Raw genomic sequence first — 17,926 nt, forward strand, 5'->3', positions numbered from 1 at the left:
TTTATTTTACGTATTTTACTCTCACTTTTGTCAGGCACAAAGTGATGCAAGAGATGCACTGCCTGCCCAGCTATAGGTTAGCAAGACCGAAAAACATCAAACTTTGCTGACATCAAACTTAGAGAGGAGAGAACAAAAGTTTACCTGATTGTTGTTCCCGCAATTCACTCTCATGGTTTTTTTCTTCTTCCTCTTTTCGTGACCAGAAGGATAGTTTCGCTTCATTTTGTCATGGATGTTGTACACATTAATTGACCCGCCATGAAACGAGATTGAGGCGGGCCTTAAGTAATTTGCGGGGCCTTACGCAGAATATGCACCGGTGGCGTGTAGCGCTGCAGTTACGTAAACAGTTTGCCCTTCCCTTACTGACTTTCACTTTCGGTGTCCGAATGGAAGTGAATGAGGCTTTGCGATTTTTATTTTTTTAAATAAAAGGGCAACCTGAGCCGAGAAGGGCATGTGGGCAGTTGCCCGGGCAACCTGAGCAACCCCCCTGTGCACGTCCCTGCAAACGAGCACTTCAAAAATAAACAGGGCCCATAGAGTAATTATCTTCTGATGATGTCATGTGAAGGTGCTCATTATTTTAGAACATGCTATGCTACAGAAGCTTTATTTTCTGTACTTTATTATGCACTGAATTTGGCTATGCTAAATATATTATTTTGAAAAGTTTATGAAAGTCTCATTTGGGGATTCGTTTCATGTATGAATTGAGGATACTATGTCAAATATGCTAGTTTTAAATATGTTACCATTATACATAATTAAAAGCTGAGATTTGCATTTTCATCACATTCTGGAGCAAGGAAGCTATCCTCAATGGGCTTGACCTCATCTTTAAGTAAAAGTACTGTCTCTCTGCCGAGCGAAGGAACACTTTGATTTATGTTGAGCAATAGTAAACCGGATCATGTGATTTTAGATATAAGCTCAGTTATCTGCAGTCAAATCCTCCCCAAGGTCAACAGTGACAGCATGATACTTAAGTAAACATAGTAAAGAGCAGGTGGGATTTGCCATGCTTTTTTTTTTGCCATTTTTCCACCACAGACATTGGGGGGTCATGTCACCTTTATTTATATAGCGCTTTCAACAATACAGATTGTTTCAAAGCATCTTTATAGTAACAACTGGATATTAATGTAACAAAGATTGTTTTGGCTTTAGAGCAGCTCTACAAGAAAGTCATTGTCCAGTTTAAGTAAGTTCAAGATTGATTTATTTCCGTTGTTATAATCTTAGTTCTTAATTTAGGGCCCATTTACATGACTTTTTATGCGTTCCGGCCGTTCATTTACACGACAATGGTGTTTTGATGGCCTGAGAATACAATATTTGAAATAGGTTTCAAAGTGCAAGTTTTTAAAAACGATACAGTTATCACCTCCGTGTAAACTTCAAAAACCTGATTCTGAACCTGAGCCCTCAGAGGCGTCCTGACTGGTGTTCTCAGAACCGGACCCCTCAGGGGTATCCTGCTGAATTCTCTCTGGAGGTGGACAGACCTGGATGCACCAACGAAATAATTCTGGCCGTTCAACAGATTATCTGCACGGAAAGAGACAGAGAAGGAAAATAATAACACATTCAATAGAAATAAAATGGGTTAGTTATGCAACTTATTACAACAAGAGTGTGTTAGATTTTTAACCCTTTATGGTCAGCTACTGTTCGGACGCTCTTGCTTACTGCTCCGCGCTTTGCTCTATCGCTTTTATATTTTTTTATTGCTCTATCGTTTATATTTTTATATTTTATTTCCTTTTATCACCTAGTTTTAACTTCAGCAAATCAGTACAGTGCTCAAATGCTTGATTACTAGAAAAAAGCAGAATTCTTTTCTCCGACCAGCCTCCCACTGAAAGCTTACATTCCGGGGAAGAGAAAACACAACTCCCTACTGTAGCAAGGTTCAGGGAAGAAGGAGGCGGGAACCGGAGAACAATCAAAATAAAACTTTATTTTAAATGAAATAAACACAATACCTGCCAGCAGTCCCTCACGGAACTGCTGGCTACCCAAAATAAAATATAACTACCTGCCAGCAGCCCCTCACGGACGACTGCTGGCTACCAAAATAAAATAAAACAAAACACAAACAAAAGCAGGCCTGTTCCTCTCTCCATCATCCACTCCGTCGCTCCTCCATTATGCTTCCGCTCCTCCGTGAGAGATGCGAGACCGGTGTGCTTCACAGGTGCTGCTCATTAGCAATCGCACCACCGGCCTCGCGACGTTCTCTCACGTCCCTCGGCCGTCCTGCTCACCACATACCCCCATCACCCCTCACAGGCCGGGGGGTACACCCGGGCTGTGCCTACTCCCTCCCCCCGGCGGCGATCCCTGGGGGATATGGACCGACGAGCCGAGGGAAACGGAGACGGAAGCACGAGGAGCGACGGACACGAGAGAGGGGAGAGAGGAAAGAAAAAAAAATTGGTCCGGCTCCCACAACGCGCTGCCATCTTGTCCCTCACCAGCTGGGCGATCTCCTCCGCGGTGCCCGGCGGCGACGCTGGATGGCCCTCGTTGGACGCCTCGACGCTGCCCCGCCCCCGGTGGACGGCGACGGCTCCTCGGGTGCCTTGGGCAGACGGCAGGAGTCCCCCGCTCCCTGCTCCTCCCCTTCACTGGCGGATGGCAGCAGGCTCCGGCCCACGGCAAGCGGCGGTGACTCCTCCTCTCCCTCCCGGAAGGCAGCCGCCCCTCCATTCCCAGGCGGTCGGCGGCGAGCTCGGGCGTCCCACCGGCAACTCACCCCAGCGCACCGCCTCGAGCGTCCATGGCTGCGAGTCCCCCGCTCCCTGCTCCTCCCCTTCTACGGCGGACGGCAGCAGGCTCCGGTCCGCGGCGGCGACTCGCGCACCATGCTCGATGGCACCGCAGATTCCCCACAGCGGCGAGGACCCTCGGACAGCGCGTTCCTCCCTCTTCCCGGGTTTCGGCACCAGTGTAGCAAGGTTCAGGGAAGAAGGAGGCGGGAACCGGAGAACAATCAAAATAAAACTTTATTTTAAATTAAATAAACACAATACCTGCCAGCAGTCCCTCACGGAACTGCTGGCTACCCAAAATAAAATATAACTACCTGCCAGCAGCCCCTCACGGACGACTGCTGGCTACCAAAATAAAATAAAACAAAACACAAACAAAAGCAGGCCTGTTCCTCTCTCCATCATCCACTCCATCGCTCCTCCTTTATGCTTCCGCTCCTCCGTGAGAGATGCGAGACCGGTGTGCTTCACAGGTGCTGCTCATTAGCAATCGCACCACCGGCCTCGCGACGTTCTCTCACGTCCCTCGGCCGTCCTGCTCACCACACCTACATTCATAAGGATAAGAGAAAATGCCTCTTCTGGAATCTACTTGCTGCACTAACTGCCAGAGACTTTTACAAAGGATTGCAGTTCTTGAAACAAAGTTACTTGTGGGACCACCAAACCAGACGGAACACACAACAGAGCTTCATCATTGACGCCCTCAGAATACAGCCGGTGAGTCCCATGAATCTAGTGCTCCTCGACAGGCTATACTGAGTGTAGAGAAACAAGCCGATCGACTTACAAATCGATGGCACAAACAGGGAGCGAGACCCAAAGGCACTCGAGACATCAGATTGTCACGAGCATCACACATTGCCGCAGTAGCATCCTCTACCCCAGATACGGCTCTGACAAGGATTGCAAACACTGGTCTCCTACCACCGCCTATACATCTTGAGAACAGATTTGAAGTATTAATGAATGAGGAATCCCTGAATGTAATGAATGTGATCGAACACAGAATGAATAAGCCAGTAGCTAACACTAATGCTAACTGGCGCTCAAGGTCGAGCAGACAGCGGCACTCAGCTCAGAGCGCAGCCGAGCCCAGGACTCTGATAGTGGGTGACTCGATAATCAGAAACATTATTAGCAGGGACACAACTACATGCTGCCTTCCACAAGCAACGACTTCTGATGTAAACAAGGAACTTCAGAACATTCTGATGAAACATAAGACTGCAAATCGACTCATTGTTCATGTGGGGAAGAATGATATTCATAAAGAGCAGTCAGAACTCCTTAAGAAGGATTTCAAGGAACTTTTTGAAACACTTAAAAGACTGAAAGTTCAGACATTCATCAGTGGACCACTCCCAGCAAGAGGAACAAACAGGTTTTCACGGTTGCTTGGGCTTAACACATGGCTGCAAAAAACCTGCAATATAAAAGGAGTGAACTTCATTGACAACTTCAATCTTTTCTGGAGTCAGAGGCAACTGTTTCAACAGGATGGCCACCACCCAAACAAACTTGGCTCAAGAGTGCTAAAGGACAATATCTACTTCTCCCTCCATCATCCTTCTGCAGTGTGTGCCAATCCACTCAACCTGAATGGCACACACACACCTGGACACAGTATGAATGACCACAGGACTTCACTTATGCACCTGAATGGACATGCGGCCGACACATCACACAAGGACAATGATAACACCACTCAGCCACAACAACCTCTGCTCACGGACACAATCTCAGCTGAGCCCTGCCCACAGAGCTCACCACAGACAGACTGTGACATACTAGAACTGCTAGAAGATTCAGCACCCAAGGACGACTTTCTGGAAAACAGCCAGGGAATACAGGACAGCATATTACAGCCTCCGATAACACCAGAACAACAGCCCCTCTCACCAGACACGTTATCCCTCTCTCCAGCAACTCCACTTCTGTGCTTCTCAGAGAAAATGGAAAAACTGGTGTATGCTGGAACCAAACTATCCCACTCTTTTGCTGCAAGCCCCCAGATGTCAACCAAAAAATGGCAGGCCCCACAACCACCAAAGCCTGCGGGCCTAGCTCGCCCTCCTCCTCCTCCTGTGAGAGCTCTTCGGCCACTGCCACAGCGCCAGGGCCCACACCATCCTTCAGCGGCTCGCGGTGAACCAAAAACAACTGACACCAACTCTCTGTGATATATGTCGGGTCCCCGCTATGATAACAGTAACTTTCTTAAATGTTTACAAAACAAGCGGGAACCCAGTGTGCCTGTATCTTTCTCTATTGCTGTTCAATTACATGATAGAAAATCTAAGGCCTTCAAAAGCCACACAGCAAACCCATCTAATCTGGTGCCTATCACACGGCAAACTAAGATCGCTGTGGGGACAAAAAGTAAGATTGTTAAGTTAGCACTTTTAAACATCCGCTCACTTAAAAATAAATCACTTCTAGTCAACGACTTAATAACCACATACAACCTGGACTTTATGTTTCTAAATGAAACTTGGCTAGAAGACAGCTGCAGTGCAGCAGTCCTCAATGAAACATCCCCTCCTAACTTTACTTTTATGAGTGTTTGCAGAGCGGGAAAGAGAGGCGGGGGCTTAGCTGCTCTTTTTAAAGATGTCTATCAATGTAAGCAAATATCATTTGGGAATTACCCGTCTTTCGAATATCTGGGTATTGTTTTAAAAGGTGCTCCACGTATTTTACTTATCATTATTTACAGGCCTCCAAAATACTCTCCAGCCTTTGCTGAGGACTTTACAGAACTGTTATCAACAATTTCCTCTGAGTTTGACTGTTTTGCCATTGCTGGAGATTTTAACATTCACATAGATAATGCAGAAACAAATATGGCAAAAGAAATCAAAACTGTTTTCAAAACTTTTGATCTGACTCAGCATGTACATGAACCCACACATAATCGTGGACACACTCTAGATTTACTTATCAGTAAGGGTCTAAACATCTCATCGATTGTTATCAAGGATGTAGCACTGTCTGATCATTTCTGTATTTTCTTTGATATACTGATCTCTCCTGCCATTGAAGCTAGATCTGTGTCTGTCAAGAAGAGATGCTTAAATGAGAACATTAGTGTGCTATTTATGAAGGCTATATCTTTAAAACCAAGCATATCTGCTGACTCTGTTGATTTTCTCCTTGAATCTTTTAACTCAAAAATCAAAAGTGTAATTGATGATATTGCTCCTGTGAAAGTCAGGAAGAGTGGTAGACAAAAAGCACCTTGGAGAAACTCAACAGCAGTGCAAAACATGAAAAGACAATGCAGAAGAGTAGAGCGCATGTGGCGGAAGACAAAACTTGTAGTCCATTATAACATCTACAAAGACATTCGAGAAGAAAGTCTGTCTAGCTTTGCCTAGTTCCATATTGAAAGCATGGATTTTCAATATGGAACTAGGCAAAGCTAGACAGACTTTCTTCTCGAATATTATAAACAGCAACTTAAACAACACACGCACTCTTTTTGCTACTGTAGAGAGACTGACAAACCCCCCAAGCCAGATTCCCAGTGAAATGCTCTCAGACATCAAGTGCAGTGAGTTTGCTTCTTTCTTCTCTGAGAAAATCAATAATATCAGAAAGGTGATCAGCTCATCCTTGAGTTGCGCTGGGGTCAAACAGATCAGACCACTACCTGAGAAAGTAGTTACTATGTCTGTTTTCGAAGAAATTGATGGCAAAATTTTGGAAGAAACCGTACAGCACCTTAAAACATCAACCTGCGCCCTTGACACACTTCCCACATCTTTTTTCAAAAGTGTGTTAAACAGCTTAGAAGCAGATCTCCTAGAAGTGGTAAAGGCCTCACTTCTTTCTGGGAGTTTTCCAAACTCCCTGAAAACTGCAGTTGTCAAGCCCCTCCTGAAAAAGAGCAATCTGGATAAGACCATCTTAAGCAATTATAGACCGATCTCAAATCTTCCTTTCATAGGCAAGATCATTGAAAAAGTTGTCTTCAATCAGCTGAACAAATTCCTAAGCTTGAATGGATACTTTGACCATTTTCAATCTGGTTTCAGATCGCATCACAGCACAGAGACAGCTCTCATAAAGATAATAAACGATATTCGCTTAAATACTGATACAGGCAAATTATCAGTGCTGGTACTACTCGACCTCAGTGGTGCATTTGACACTGTCGATCACAACATACTTCTTGACAGGCTGGAAAACTGGGTGGGGCTTTCTGGGATAGTCCTAAAATGGTTCAGGTCATACTTAGAAGGGAGAGGTTATTATGTGAGTATAGGAGACCATAAGTCTGAGTGGACACCCATGACATGCGGAGTCCCTCAAGGCTCAATTCTTGCACCACTCCTATTCAACCTGTACATGCTCCCAATGAGCCAAATAATGAGAAAGAACCGAATCTCTTACCACAGCTATGCAGACGACACACAGCTCTACTTAGCCCTATCGTCTAACGACTACAGCCCCATTGACTCCCTGTGCCAATGCATTGATGAAGTAAACGGTTGGATGTGCCAAAACTTTCTTCAGTTAAACAAAGACAAAACTGAAGTCATTGCATTTGGAAACAAATATGAAGTTCTCAAGGTAAATGCATACCTTGACGCTAGGGGTCTAACAACTAAAAATCAAGTCAGGAATCTTGGTGTGTCTCTAGAGTCAGACCTTAGTTTCAGTAGTCATGTCAAAGCAATAACTAAATCAGCATACTATCATTTGAAAAATATTGCAAGAATTAGATGCTTTGTTTCCAGTCAAGACTTAGAGAAACTTGTGCATGCTTTTATCACCAGCAGGGTGGATTATTGTAATGGACTCCTCACTGGCCTTCCTAAAAAGACCATAAGACAGTTGCAGCTCATACAGAACGCTGCTGCCAGGATCCTGAGCAAAACCAGAAAATATGAACACATCACACCAGTCCTCAGGTCTTTACACTGGCTCCCAGTTACATTTAGGATTGATTTTAAAGTATTATTACTGGTATATAAATCATTCAATGGGCTAGGACCTCAATATATTGCAGATATGCTCACTGAATATAAACCCAACAGATCACTCAGATCATTAGGATCACATCAGTTAGAAATACCAAGGGTTCACTCTAAGCAAGGAGAGTCTGCTTTTAGCTATTATGCCAGCCGCAGCTGGAACCAGCTTCCAGAGGAGATCAGATGTGCTCCTACAGTAGTCACATTCAAATCCAGACTCAAAACACATCTGGGTAACACTTTATTTTAAGGTGCTTGTAATAAGCAGTAATTAACAGTTAATAAGACACTTATAAGACCTTATAAGATGCATGTAAGATGCATATAAGATGCATATAAGCATTAACTACTTCATATAACTTCTGAGGACGCTTTGTTTCACTTTTCCCGCTCTACTCAATCGTGCCGCCGACGAGCCTCACGACAGTCACAGCCAGGGTGAGTGTAGACTCCATCCCCTGGGGTCCAGCTGGGTCATGACCACTCCGGGGCCGCTCAGTTGCCTCTCCGGGTTCGTCTTGTGCTTTAATTAACCCTTATATGAAGTAGTTAATGCTTATATGCATCTTATATGCATCTTATGGGGTCTTATAAGTGTCTTATTAACTGTTAATTACTGCTTATTACAAGCACCTTAAAATAAAGTGTTACCCACATCTGTTTAGCTATGCATTTACTGAATGAGCACTGTGCCACTGTTCGTCCGACTGTTTTTACTGTACTTTATTTTATTTTTTATTCTAAACTGTTTTAATTATTTCCCCCTATGTAAAGCACTTTGAATTACCATTGTGTATGAAATGTGCTATATAAATAAACTTGCCTTGCCTTGCCTAGCGTAATTCGTTTCTAATAATTTCCTTGTAATTCCTTGTAAAAAAATACAATATATTGCACTATGGGAATTAAAATGGCAGCCAATGATGTGCTGTTTTTAAGTTTTTAAGTATATAAACACATATATTTATATAGCGCTTTTCACAATACAGATTGTATCAAAGCTGCTTCACAGTATCAATTAAAACTTAACAGTGTTTGTTTATTACTGGAAAAAGACATCCAAGTTTGGTAGAGCTGATCAGTGGTATGATGGGTCATTTAATTTGAAGATCCCCAACTGAGCAAGCCAAAGGCAACAGTGGCAAGGAACCGAAAAACTCCATCAACTGACCCGATGGTGTCCTAAAACTCCATCAGATGACCAAATGGAGAAAAAAAAAAAACCTTGGGAGAACCCAGGCTCAATCGGGGCCAGTTCTCCTCTGGCATTTATGAAGTAGAGGCCGAATTTACAGTAACTGTAAGATAAAAAATTTATATGAAAAAATGTATATAAAAGTCAAATGACATTTAAATGTCCCTCCAAAACTCTCTTTCCCCCTATCAGACAGAAGACACCTGTTGAAGTGCTCCAGAAAATGTTAACCTCATTTCTAAAAATCTCTTCTCAAGGGGTATTGTTTTTTGCAGCATCTTTGATAAGTAAATTATCATTCAAAAATCATCTTTGTCTAATGTTTTTACTGTAAATTAAGAAAATATCAGTGGCAACTCTGGAAAAATAGTTATGTTGCCATATGGCAATGCTGTACCACAGTGGAATTGCAGTAATGCATTTCCCCATTGGGATTTTTTTATAGATAGTAACATCAACAATATGACTGCAGTTATTTATTGCTATTATAAGTGTTTATTGTAATAGTTGTATTTATGTATAAATAACAAATTGGTTTCTTTTCAGAAAATGAATACAGCAATATTTTACAGAAAGGGCATTATGAAGAGTGCAGAGTAAGCTCTTCCATGTGATGAGAGTGAGGATGAGTTAGCCAAATGATAGGGATCTACTTATTTTTGGTTTGCATAAGTTCCAAGTATATAAACCTATCAATTTCTAAAAGAGCTGTGCAATTAAATAAAAAAAATCATCATTTTATAGAAAAACTACTTTGACCATTTGCCATTGTGGTACATCGTTGCCATTATATAGCAACGTTTCCCCTAAGTATATTACAATACAAATATAGCAGTCAATGTCCTATTAGTATTCAAATAAATTAAACTAGAAAGAATCAAGTGTTCACAGCACAAGATTTGTTGGGAAAAACCTAACTTCAAAAGACAGGTCACCAGTGCAGGTGTTTTAAAAAATAAAAAATAACCCAAGTGGCTGTTACAGCTCATTAAGCAAAGTAGAGTTAACAAAAACCAAACCATTCAAAGAAAAAAATTTATTTTGTTTCACAGAATCTTGGCTTATGTTAACAGTTAAATAGAAAGGGCCAAAATGGAACCAGACCCCTAAGCAGAGGGACCTGAAGCTGTTGACAGAACTAGACCCCCTCAGCATCGTCCTGGCTGAAGGTGGCGTTGACAAAATTGGACCTCACAGCATCGTCCTGGCTGAAGGTGGCGTTGATAAAATTGGACCCCACAGCATCGTCCTGGCTGAAGGTGGCGTTCACAGAACCAGACCCCTCAGAATCGTCCTGGCTGAAGGTGGCGTTCACAGAACCGAACCCCTCAGAATCATCCTGGCTGAAGGTGGCGTTCACAGAACCGAACCCCTCAGAATCATCCTGGCTGAAGGTGGCGTTCACAGAACCGGACCCCTCAGAATCATCCTGGCTGAAGGTGGCGTTCACAGAACCGGACCCCTCAGAATCATCCTGGCTGAAGGTGGCGTTCACAGAACCAGACCCCTTAGCATCGTCCTGGCTGAAGGTGGCGTTCACAGAACCAAACCCCTCAGAATCGTCCTGGCTGAAGGTGGCGTTCACAGAACCGAACCCCTCAGAATCGTCCTGGCTGAAGGTGGCGTTCACAGAACCGAACCCCTCAGAATCGTCCTGGCTGAAGGTGGCGTTCACAGAACCAGACCCCTCAGCATCGTCCTGGCTGAAGGTGGCATTCACAGAACCAGACCCCTCAGCATCGTCCTGGCTGAAGGTGGCGTTCACAGAACCAGACCCCTCAGCATCGTCCTGGCTGAAGGTGGCATTCACAGAACCAGACCCCTCAGCATCGTCCTGGCTGAAGGTGGCGTTCACAGAACCAGACCCCTCAGCATCGTCCTGGCTGAAGGTGGCATTCACAGAACCAGACCCCTCAGCATCGTCCTGGCTGAAGGTGGCGTTCACAGAACCAGACCCCTCAGCATCGTCCTGGCTGAAGGTGGCATTCACAGAACCAGACCCCTCAGCATCGTCCTGGCTGAAGGTGGCGTTCACAGAACCAGACCCCTCAGCATCGTCCTGGCTGAAGGTGGCATTCACAGAACCAGACCCCTCAGCATCGTCCTGGCTGAAGGTGGCGTTCACAGAACCAGACCCCTCAGCATCGTCCTGGCTGAAGGTGGCATTCACAGAACCAGACCCCTCAGCATCGTCCTGGCTGAAGGTGGCGTTCACAGAACCAGACCCCTCAGCATCGTCCTGGCTGAAGGTGGCATTCACAGAACCAGACCCCTCAGCATCGTCCTGGCTGAAGGTGGCGTTCACAGAACCAGACCCCTCAGCATCGTCCTGGCTGAAGGTGCCGTTCACAGAACCGGACCCCTCAGCATCGTCCTGGCTGAAGGTGGCATTCACAGAACCGGACCCCTCAGAATCGTCCTGGCTGAAGGTGGCATTCACAGAACCAGACCCCTCAGCATCGTCCTGGCTGAAGGTGGAGTTCACAGAACCAGACCCCTCAGAATCGTCCTGGCTGAAGGTGGCATTCACAGAACCAGACCCCTCAGCATCGTCCTGGCTGAAGGTGGCGTTCACAGAACCGGACCCCTCAGAATCGTCCTGGCTGAAGGTGGCGTTCACAGAACCAGACCCCTCAGCATCGTCCTGGCTGAAGGTGCCGTTCACAGAACCGGACCCCTCAGCATCGTCCTGGCTGAAGGTGGAGTTCACAGAACCAGACCCCTCAGAATCGTCCTGGCTGAAGGTGGCGTTCACAGAACCAGACCCCTCAGAATCGTCCTGGCTGAAGGTGGCGTTCACAGAACCAGACCCCTCAGAATCGTCCTGGCTGAAGGTGGCGTTCACAGAACCAGACCCCTTAGCATTGTCCTGGCTGAAGGTGGCGTTCACAGAACCAGACCCCTCAGAATCGTCCTGGCTGAAGGTGGCGTTCACAGAACCAGACCCCTCAGAATCATCCTGGCTGAAGGTGGCGTTCACAGAACCAGACCCCTCAGCATCGTCCTGGCTGAAGGTGGCGTTCACAGAACCAGACCCCTCAGAATCATCTTGGCTGAAGGTGGCGTTCACAGAACCAGACCCCTCAGAATCTTCCTGGCTGAAGGTGGTATTGACAGAACGAGCACAGGATACACCGACCAGATTGTCTAAAGAGAGATACAGAAACATTTTTATCATTTTGATTATAATAGAGTGGATTAGTATAAACTCATATTACTTTAGTACAAGAGCATATTAGATTAAGAAACACAAAAAGGTCTAAGGACCCATGTTTAACTGTGGAGCTGAAAACTGAGAAACACATTGACTTTTAAATAAAACACAAACAACTAAACAAAAAAATTTTACTCACCATGCCATACCAATTGATGATAAAGAACCACCAAAACAATAATTTTAATCAAACCCATTCTATAAATCACAAACTAAGCCACTAAAAAAAACCAAGCAACCATGCAAGATAAAGTTTCAAACCAACCAGGACTTTTAAAGCCAAACAGAAAACCCTTTGTTGCACCTGGATGACTCGTTAACTCATTATTGGAGCAAATCTGCTAATTAATGAGATTAATAATTAATTAATCACTTAGCATACAAGCTGATGTTATATGAACTAACGTTTCAGGCCTAGTTTCATAGAGAGTAAATGTGCCTTACACAAAAAACAATTCTGGTGTGCATCTTGAAACAAAACATTGTCACTGGCATATTTTAAGATATATCAGTGCATGTTGCTTTCAGTTACAGCTCAAACATGAAGTCATACTCCTGATACAAAATAACGAATAATAACTAATTTCGATCAGGCAGCTATACATCACATGTAAATGAATAATTATGTGTGAATTCTACTTAACAATGCATACAATGCATATAATTTTTATACCTGTTACACAAGTTGCTTTTAGTTAAAAAAGCTTAGACATGAATTTTATACTCGGACAGGTACAGGTAACTTGATATATAAGTGTAGAAGATATTTTTGGACTGTTTTTCACACACACAGAACGAAACAACTTTTTTTAATTAAGACATGAATCACACAGACTACTTATGGATCATTATCATTTAATGTGTTTTTTGGTGACTGACAGTTACAGTTAAAACCTCCCCTCCATCGGCCTTGTGTTTCATGGATGAAAACACCACAATGCTTTAAGAGAAATATCATGGGGAGTAAACTATGAATGTTGGGCAAACTATTCCTTCAAACAGCTTCTGTAGGGCAGTATGACTCCTTAATCATTCACTTAGGAATATTGACATGCTGTTTTTAGGTCAAATGACATTTAAATGTCCCTCCAAAACTCTCCTTCCCACCATCACCCTGAGACAGAAGACATGCACCTGCATGTTGAAGTGCTCCAGCCATTAACCTCATTTCTAAACATCTCTTCTCAAGGGGATATTGTTTTTTGCAGCATCTTTGATTAGTAAATTAGATCTTTTTATTCACAAATCAACTTTGTCTAACATGTTTTTACAGTAAATTGAGAAAATATCAGTGTTTCCATATGGCAACGCTGTACCACAGTGGAATTGCAGTAATTTCCCCATTGGGATTTTTTTATAGATAGTAACATCGACAATATGATTGCAGTTATAAGCGTTTATTGTAGTAGTTGTATTTATGTATAAATAACAAATTGGTTTCTTTTCAGAAAATGAATACAGCAATATTTTACAGAAAGGGCAATTATGAAGAGTGCAGAGTAAGCTCTTCCATGTGATGAGAGTGAGGATGAGTTAGACAAATGATAGGGATCTCACTGAAAAAAATTTGGAGTAGGATTTACTTGAAAAAAGCTTGCTAACTTTTTTCACTCAGAAAATGCTAGTAAATTTACAACGATTTGCCAAGTAAAAACCTAAACATATTTATCAGTAGCTTTAATTAGAAATATTTGAGTTAAATTTACTTGGAATATGGAATTAAGTAAACTTTACTTAACCTAGTCAAGTGAAAGTAACAAAGTAAATAAGAAATTTTAACTTGGCTAGTATAAGGTTGAGTAATATCAATTTAGTTAAAAATTCCTTTGCATTACATTTCACTCAAACAATAATAATATTGAAATACCAGTATGTGCTTTACTTGGAACTTCTAAGTAATTTATACTACATCATGTCAGATGTTAAACAACCTGTGAATGCAAAGACCTAAATACTTGGTAGAAAATACACAATGACGGTAACATTTGATGGATTGTTTTTGTGTTTGAATGTGTCATTTTGAGCAGAAAATTTACTCGAAATGTCATAAAATGGCCTGTTACTATAATCCTAACAACAAAAGCAATGATAAAACAGTGTAAATACAGCTAGAAACCAGTGAAAATGCAAACCTCATTAATTATTCAAGGTCCAGTGCATGATGGGAACCCCAGTATCAGAAAAGTTGAGTAATTTTTACTTAATTTTATTAAGTTGATATTTACGCTTTCATTTCTACTCACTTGAATTAAGTACTGATATGGAATTCACTTAGTTTTTTTAATTATTGCCTGAACTAACTTTTTCATGTAAATAACATAGTTTTTTTTTCAGTAGTACTTCACCACAGTACACAGTACTTCACCACAAAATCATTTTTTACAGTGACTTATTTTTGGTTTGCAAAAATTCCAAGTATATACATCTGTAAATTTCTAAAAGATATGTGCAATTAAATAGAAAAATCATAATTTTTTAGAAAAACTACTTTTTGTGGTACAGCGTTGCCATAATATAGCAAAGTTTCCCTAAGTACGCTCACTTAAAGGATTATTAGGAACACCATACCAATACTGAGTTTGACCCCCTTTCGCCTTCAGAACTGCCTTAATTCTACATGGCATTGATTCAACAAGGTGCTGAAAGCATTCTTTAGAAATGTTGGCCCATATTGATAGGATAGCATCTTGCAGTTGATGGAGATTTGTGGGATGCACATCCAGGGCATAAAGCTCCCGTTCCACCACATCCCAAAGATGCTCTATTGGGTTGAGATCTGGTGACTGTGGGGGCCATTTTAGTACAGTGAACTCATTGTCATGTTCAAGAAACCAATTTGAAATGATTCGAGCCTTGTGACATGGGACATTATCCTGCTGGAAGTAGCCATCAGAGGATGGGTACACGGTGGCCATAAAGGGATGGACATGGTCAGAAACAATGCTCAGGTAGGCCGTGGCATTTAAACAATGCCCAATTGGCACTAGGGGGCCTTAAGTGTGCCAAGAAAACATCACCCACACCATTACACCACCACCATCAGCCTGCACAGTGGTAACAAGGCATGATGGATCCATGTTCTCATTCTGTTTACGCCAAATTCTGACTCTACCATCTGAATGTCTCAACAGACATCGAGACTCATCAGACCAGGCAACATTTTTCCAGTCTTCAACTGTCCCATTTTGGTGAGCTCTTGCAAATTGTAGCCTCTTTTTCCTATTTGTAGTGGAGATGAGTGGTACCCGGTGGGGTGTTCTGTTCTAGCCCATCTGCCTCAAGGTTGTGCGTGTTGTGGCTTCACAAATGCTTTGCTGCATACCTCGGTTATAACGAGCGGTTATTTCAGTCAAAGTTGCTCTTCTATCAGCTTGAATCAGTCGGACCATTCTCCTCTGACCGCTAGCATCAACAAGGCATTTTCACCCACAGGACTGCCGCATACTGGATGTTTTTCCCTTTTCACACCATTCTTTGTAAACCCTAGAAATGGTTGTGCGTGAAAATCCCAGTAACTGAGCAGATTGTGAAATACTCAGACCGGCCCGTATAGCACCAACAACCATGCCACGTTCAAAATTGCTTAAAATCACCTTTCTTTCCCATTCTGACATTCAGTTTGGAGTTCAGGAGATTGTCTTGACCAGGACCACACCCCTAAATGCATTAAAGCAACTGCCATGTGATTGGTTGATTAGATAATTGCATTAATGAGAAATTGAACAGGTGTTCCTAATAATCCTTTAGGTGAGTATATTAAAATACAAATATTGCAGTCAATGTCCTATTAATCTTCAAATAAACTGGAAAGAATCAAGTGTTTACAGCACAAGATTTGTTGGGAAAAACCTAACTTCAAAAGACAGGTCACCAATTCCCAGGTGTTAAAAATCACTACAAACTAACCCAAGTGGCTGTTAAAGCTCATTTAGCAGGGTAGAGTTAACAAAAACAAAACCAGTCAAAGACATCAAATTTTATTTTGTTAAACAGAATCTTGGCTTATGTTAACAGTTAAATAGAAAGTGCCAAAATAGAACCAGACCCCTAAGCAGAGGGACCTGAAGCGGTTGACAGAACTAGACACCCTCAGCATAGTCCTGGCTGAAGTTGTTCACAGAACCAGACCCCTCAGTATAGTCCTGGCTGAAGTTGTTCACAGAACCAGACCCCTCAGCATCATCCTGGCTGAAGGTGGCATTGACAGAACCGGACCCCTCAGCATCGTCCTGGCTGAAGGTGGCATTGACAGAACCGAACCCCTCAGAATCGTCCTGGCTGAAGGTGGCGTTCACAGAACCGAACCCCTCAGAATCGTCCTGGCTGAAGGTGGCGTTGCCAGAACCAGACTCCTCAGAATCATCTTGGCTGAAGGTGGCGTTCACAGAACCAGACCCCTCAGCATCGTCCTGGCTGAAGGTGGCATTGCCAGAACCGGACTCCTCAGAATCATCTTGGCTGAAGGTGGCGTTCACAGAACCGAACCCCTCAGAATCGTCCTGGCTGAAGGTGGCATTGACAGAACCGGACCCCTCAGCATCGTCCTGGCTGAAGGTGGCATTGACAGAACCGAACCCCTCAGAATCGTCCTGGCTGAAGGTGGCGTTCACAGAACCGAACCCCTCAGAATCGTCCTGGCTGAAGGTGGCGTTGCCAGAACCAGACTCCTCAGAATCATCTTGGCTGAAGGTGGCGTTCACAGAACCAGACCCCTCAGCATCGTCCTGGCTGAAGGTGGCATTGCCAGAACCGGACTCCTCAGAATCATCTTGGCTGAAGGTGGCGTTCACAGAACCGAACCCCTCAGAATCGTCCTGGCTGAAGGTGGCATTGCCAGAACCGGACTCCTCAGAATCATCCTGGCTGAAGGTGGCGTTCACAGAACCAGACCCCTCAGCATCGTCCTGGCTGAAGGTGGAGTTCACAGAACCAGACCCCTCAGAATCGTCCTGGCTGAAGGTGGCGTTCACAGAACCGGACCCCTCAGAATCATCCTGGCTGAAGGTGGCGTTCACAGAACCAGACCCCTCAGCATCGTCCTGGCTGAAGGTGGAGTTCACAGAACCAGACCCCTCAGAATCGTCCTGGCTGAAGGTGGCGTTCACAGAACCGGACCCCTCAGAATCGTCCTGGCTGAAGGTGGCATTCACAGAACCGAACCCCTCAGAATCATCCTGGCTGAAGGTGGCGTTCACAGAACCAGACCCCTCAGCATCGTCCTGGCTGAAGGTGGCGTTCACAGAACCAGACCCCTCAGCATCGTCCTGGCTGAAGGTGGTATTGACAAAACGAGCACAGGATACACCGACCAGATTGTCTACAGAGAGATAGAGAAACATTTTTATCATTTTGATTATAATAGAGTGGATTAGTATAAACTCATATTACTTTAGTACAAGAGCATATTAGATTAAGAAACACAAAAAGGTCTAAGGACCCATGTTTAACTGTGGAGCTGAATACTGAGAAACACATTGACTTTTAAATAAAACACAAACAACTAAACAAAAAATTTAACTCACCATGCCATACCAATTGATGATAAAGAACCATCAAAACAGTAATTTTAATCAAACCCATTCTATAAACCACAAGACAAAACTAAGCCAATAAAAAAACCAAGCAACCATGCAAGATAAAGTTTCAAACCAACCAGGACTTTTAAAGCCAAACAGAAAACCCTTTGTTGCACCTGGATGACTCGTTAACTCATTATTGGAGCAAATCAGCTAATTAATGAGATTAATAATTAATT

General features: G+C 43.4%; 1 protein-coding gene across 1 annotated transcript; it reads left to right on the forward strand.

The window, feature by feature from the left end:
• Positions 1-2,525: 2,525 nt before the first annotated feature.
• On the forward strand, positions 2,526-17,502 carry LOC130085529 (uncharacterized). The gene is made up of 5 exons (XM_056251332.1): positions 2,526-2,958; positions 10,155-10,441; positions 10,667-11,971; positions 16,366-16,815; positions 17,131-17,502. Exons 1-5 carry the CDS (start codon positions 2,526-2,528, stop codon positions 17,500-17,502), a joined length of 2,847 nt encoding a protein of 948 aa, XP_056107307.1.
• The last annotated feature ends 424 nt before the right edge of the window (positions 17,503-17,926 follow it).

This window comes from Rhinichthys klamathensis, unplaced genomic scaffold (genome assembly GCF_029890125.1).
Source record: "Rhinichthys klamathensis goyatoka isolate OS25496 unplaced genomic scaffold, OSU_Roscu_1.1 h1tg000082l_1, whole genome shotgun sequence".
Classification (NCBI taxonomy): Eukaryota; Metazoa; Chordata; class Actinopteri; order Cypriniformes; family Leuciscidae; genus Rhinichthys; species Rhinichthys klamathensis.

Excerpts from the sequence above, each read along its gene's own strand:
- LOC130085529 (XM_056251332.1), top strand. The coding sequence starts at position 2,526 with ATGGCCCTCGTTGGACGCCTCGACGCTGCCCCGCCCCCGGTGGACGGC. Across the intron at positions 11,972-16,365 it reads CAGCATCGTCCTGGCTGAAG|GTGGCATTGACAGAACCGGA; the intron begins GTGGCGTTCACA and ends TCCTGGCTGAAG. Across the intron at positions 16,816-17,130 it reads CAGAATCGTCCTGGCTGAAG|GTGGCGTTCACAGAACCGGA; the intron begins GTGGCGTTGCCA and ends TCCTGGCTGAAG.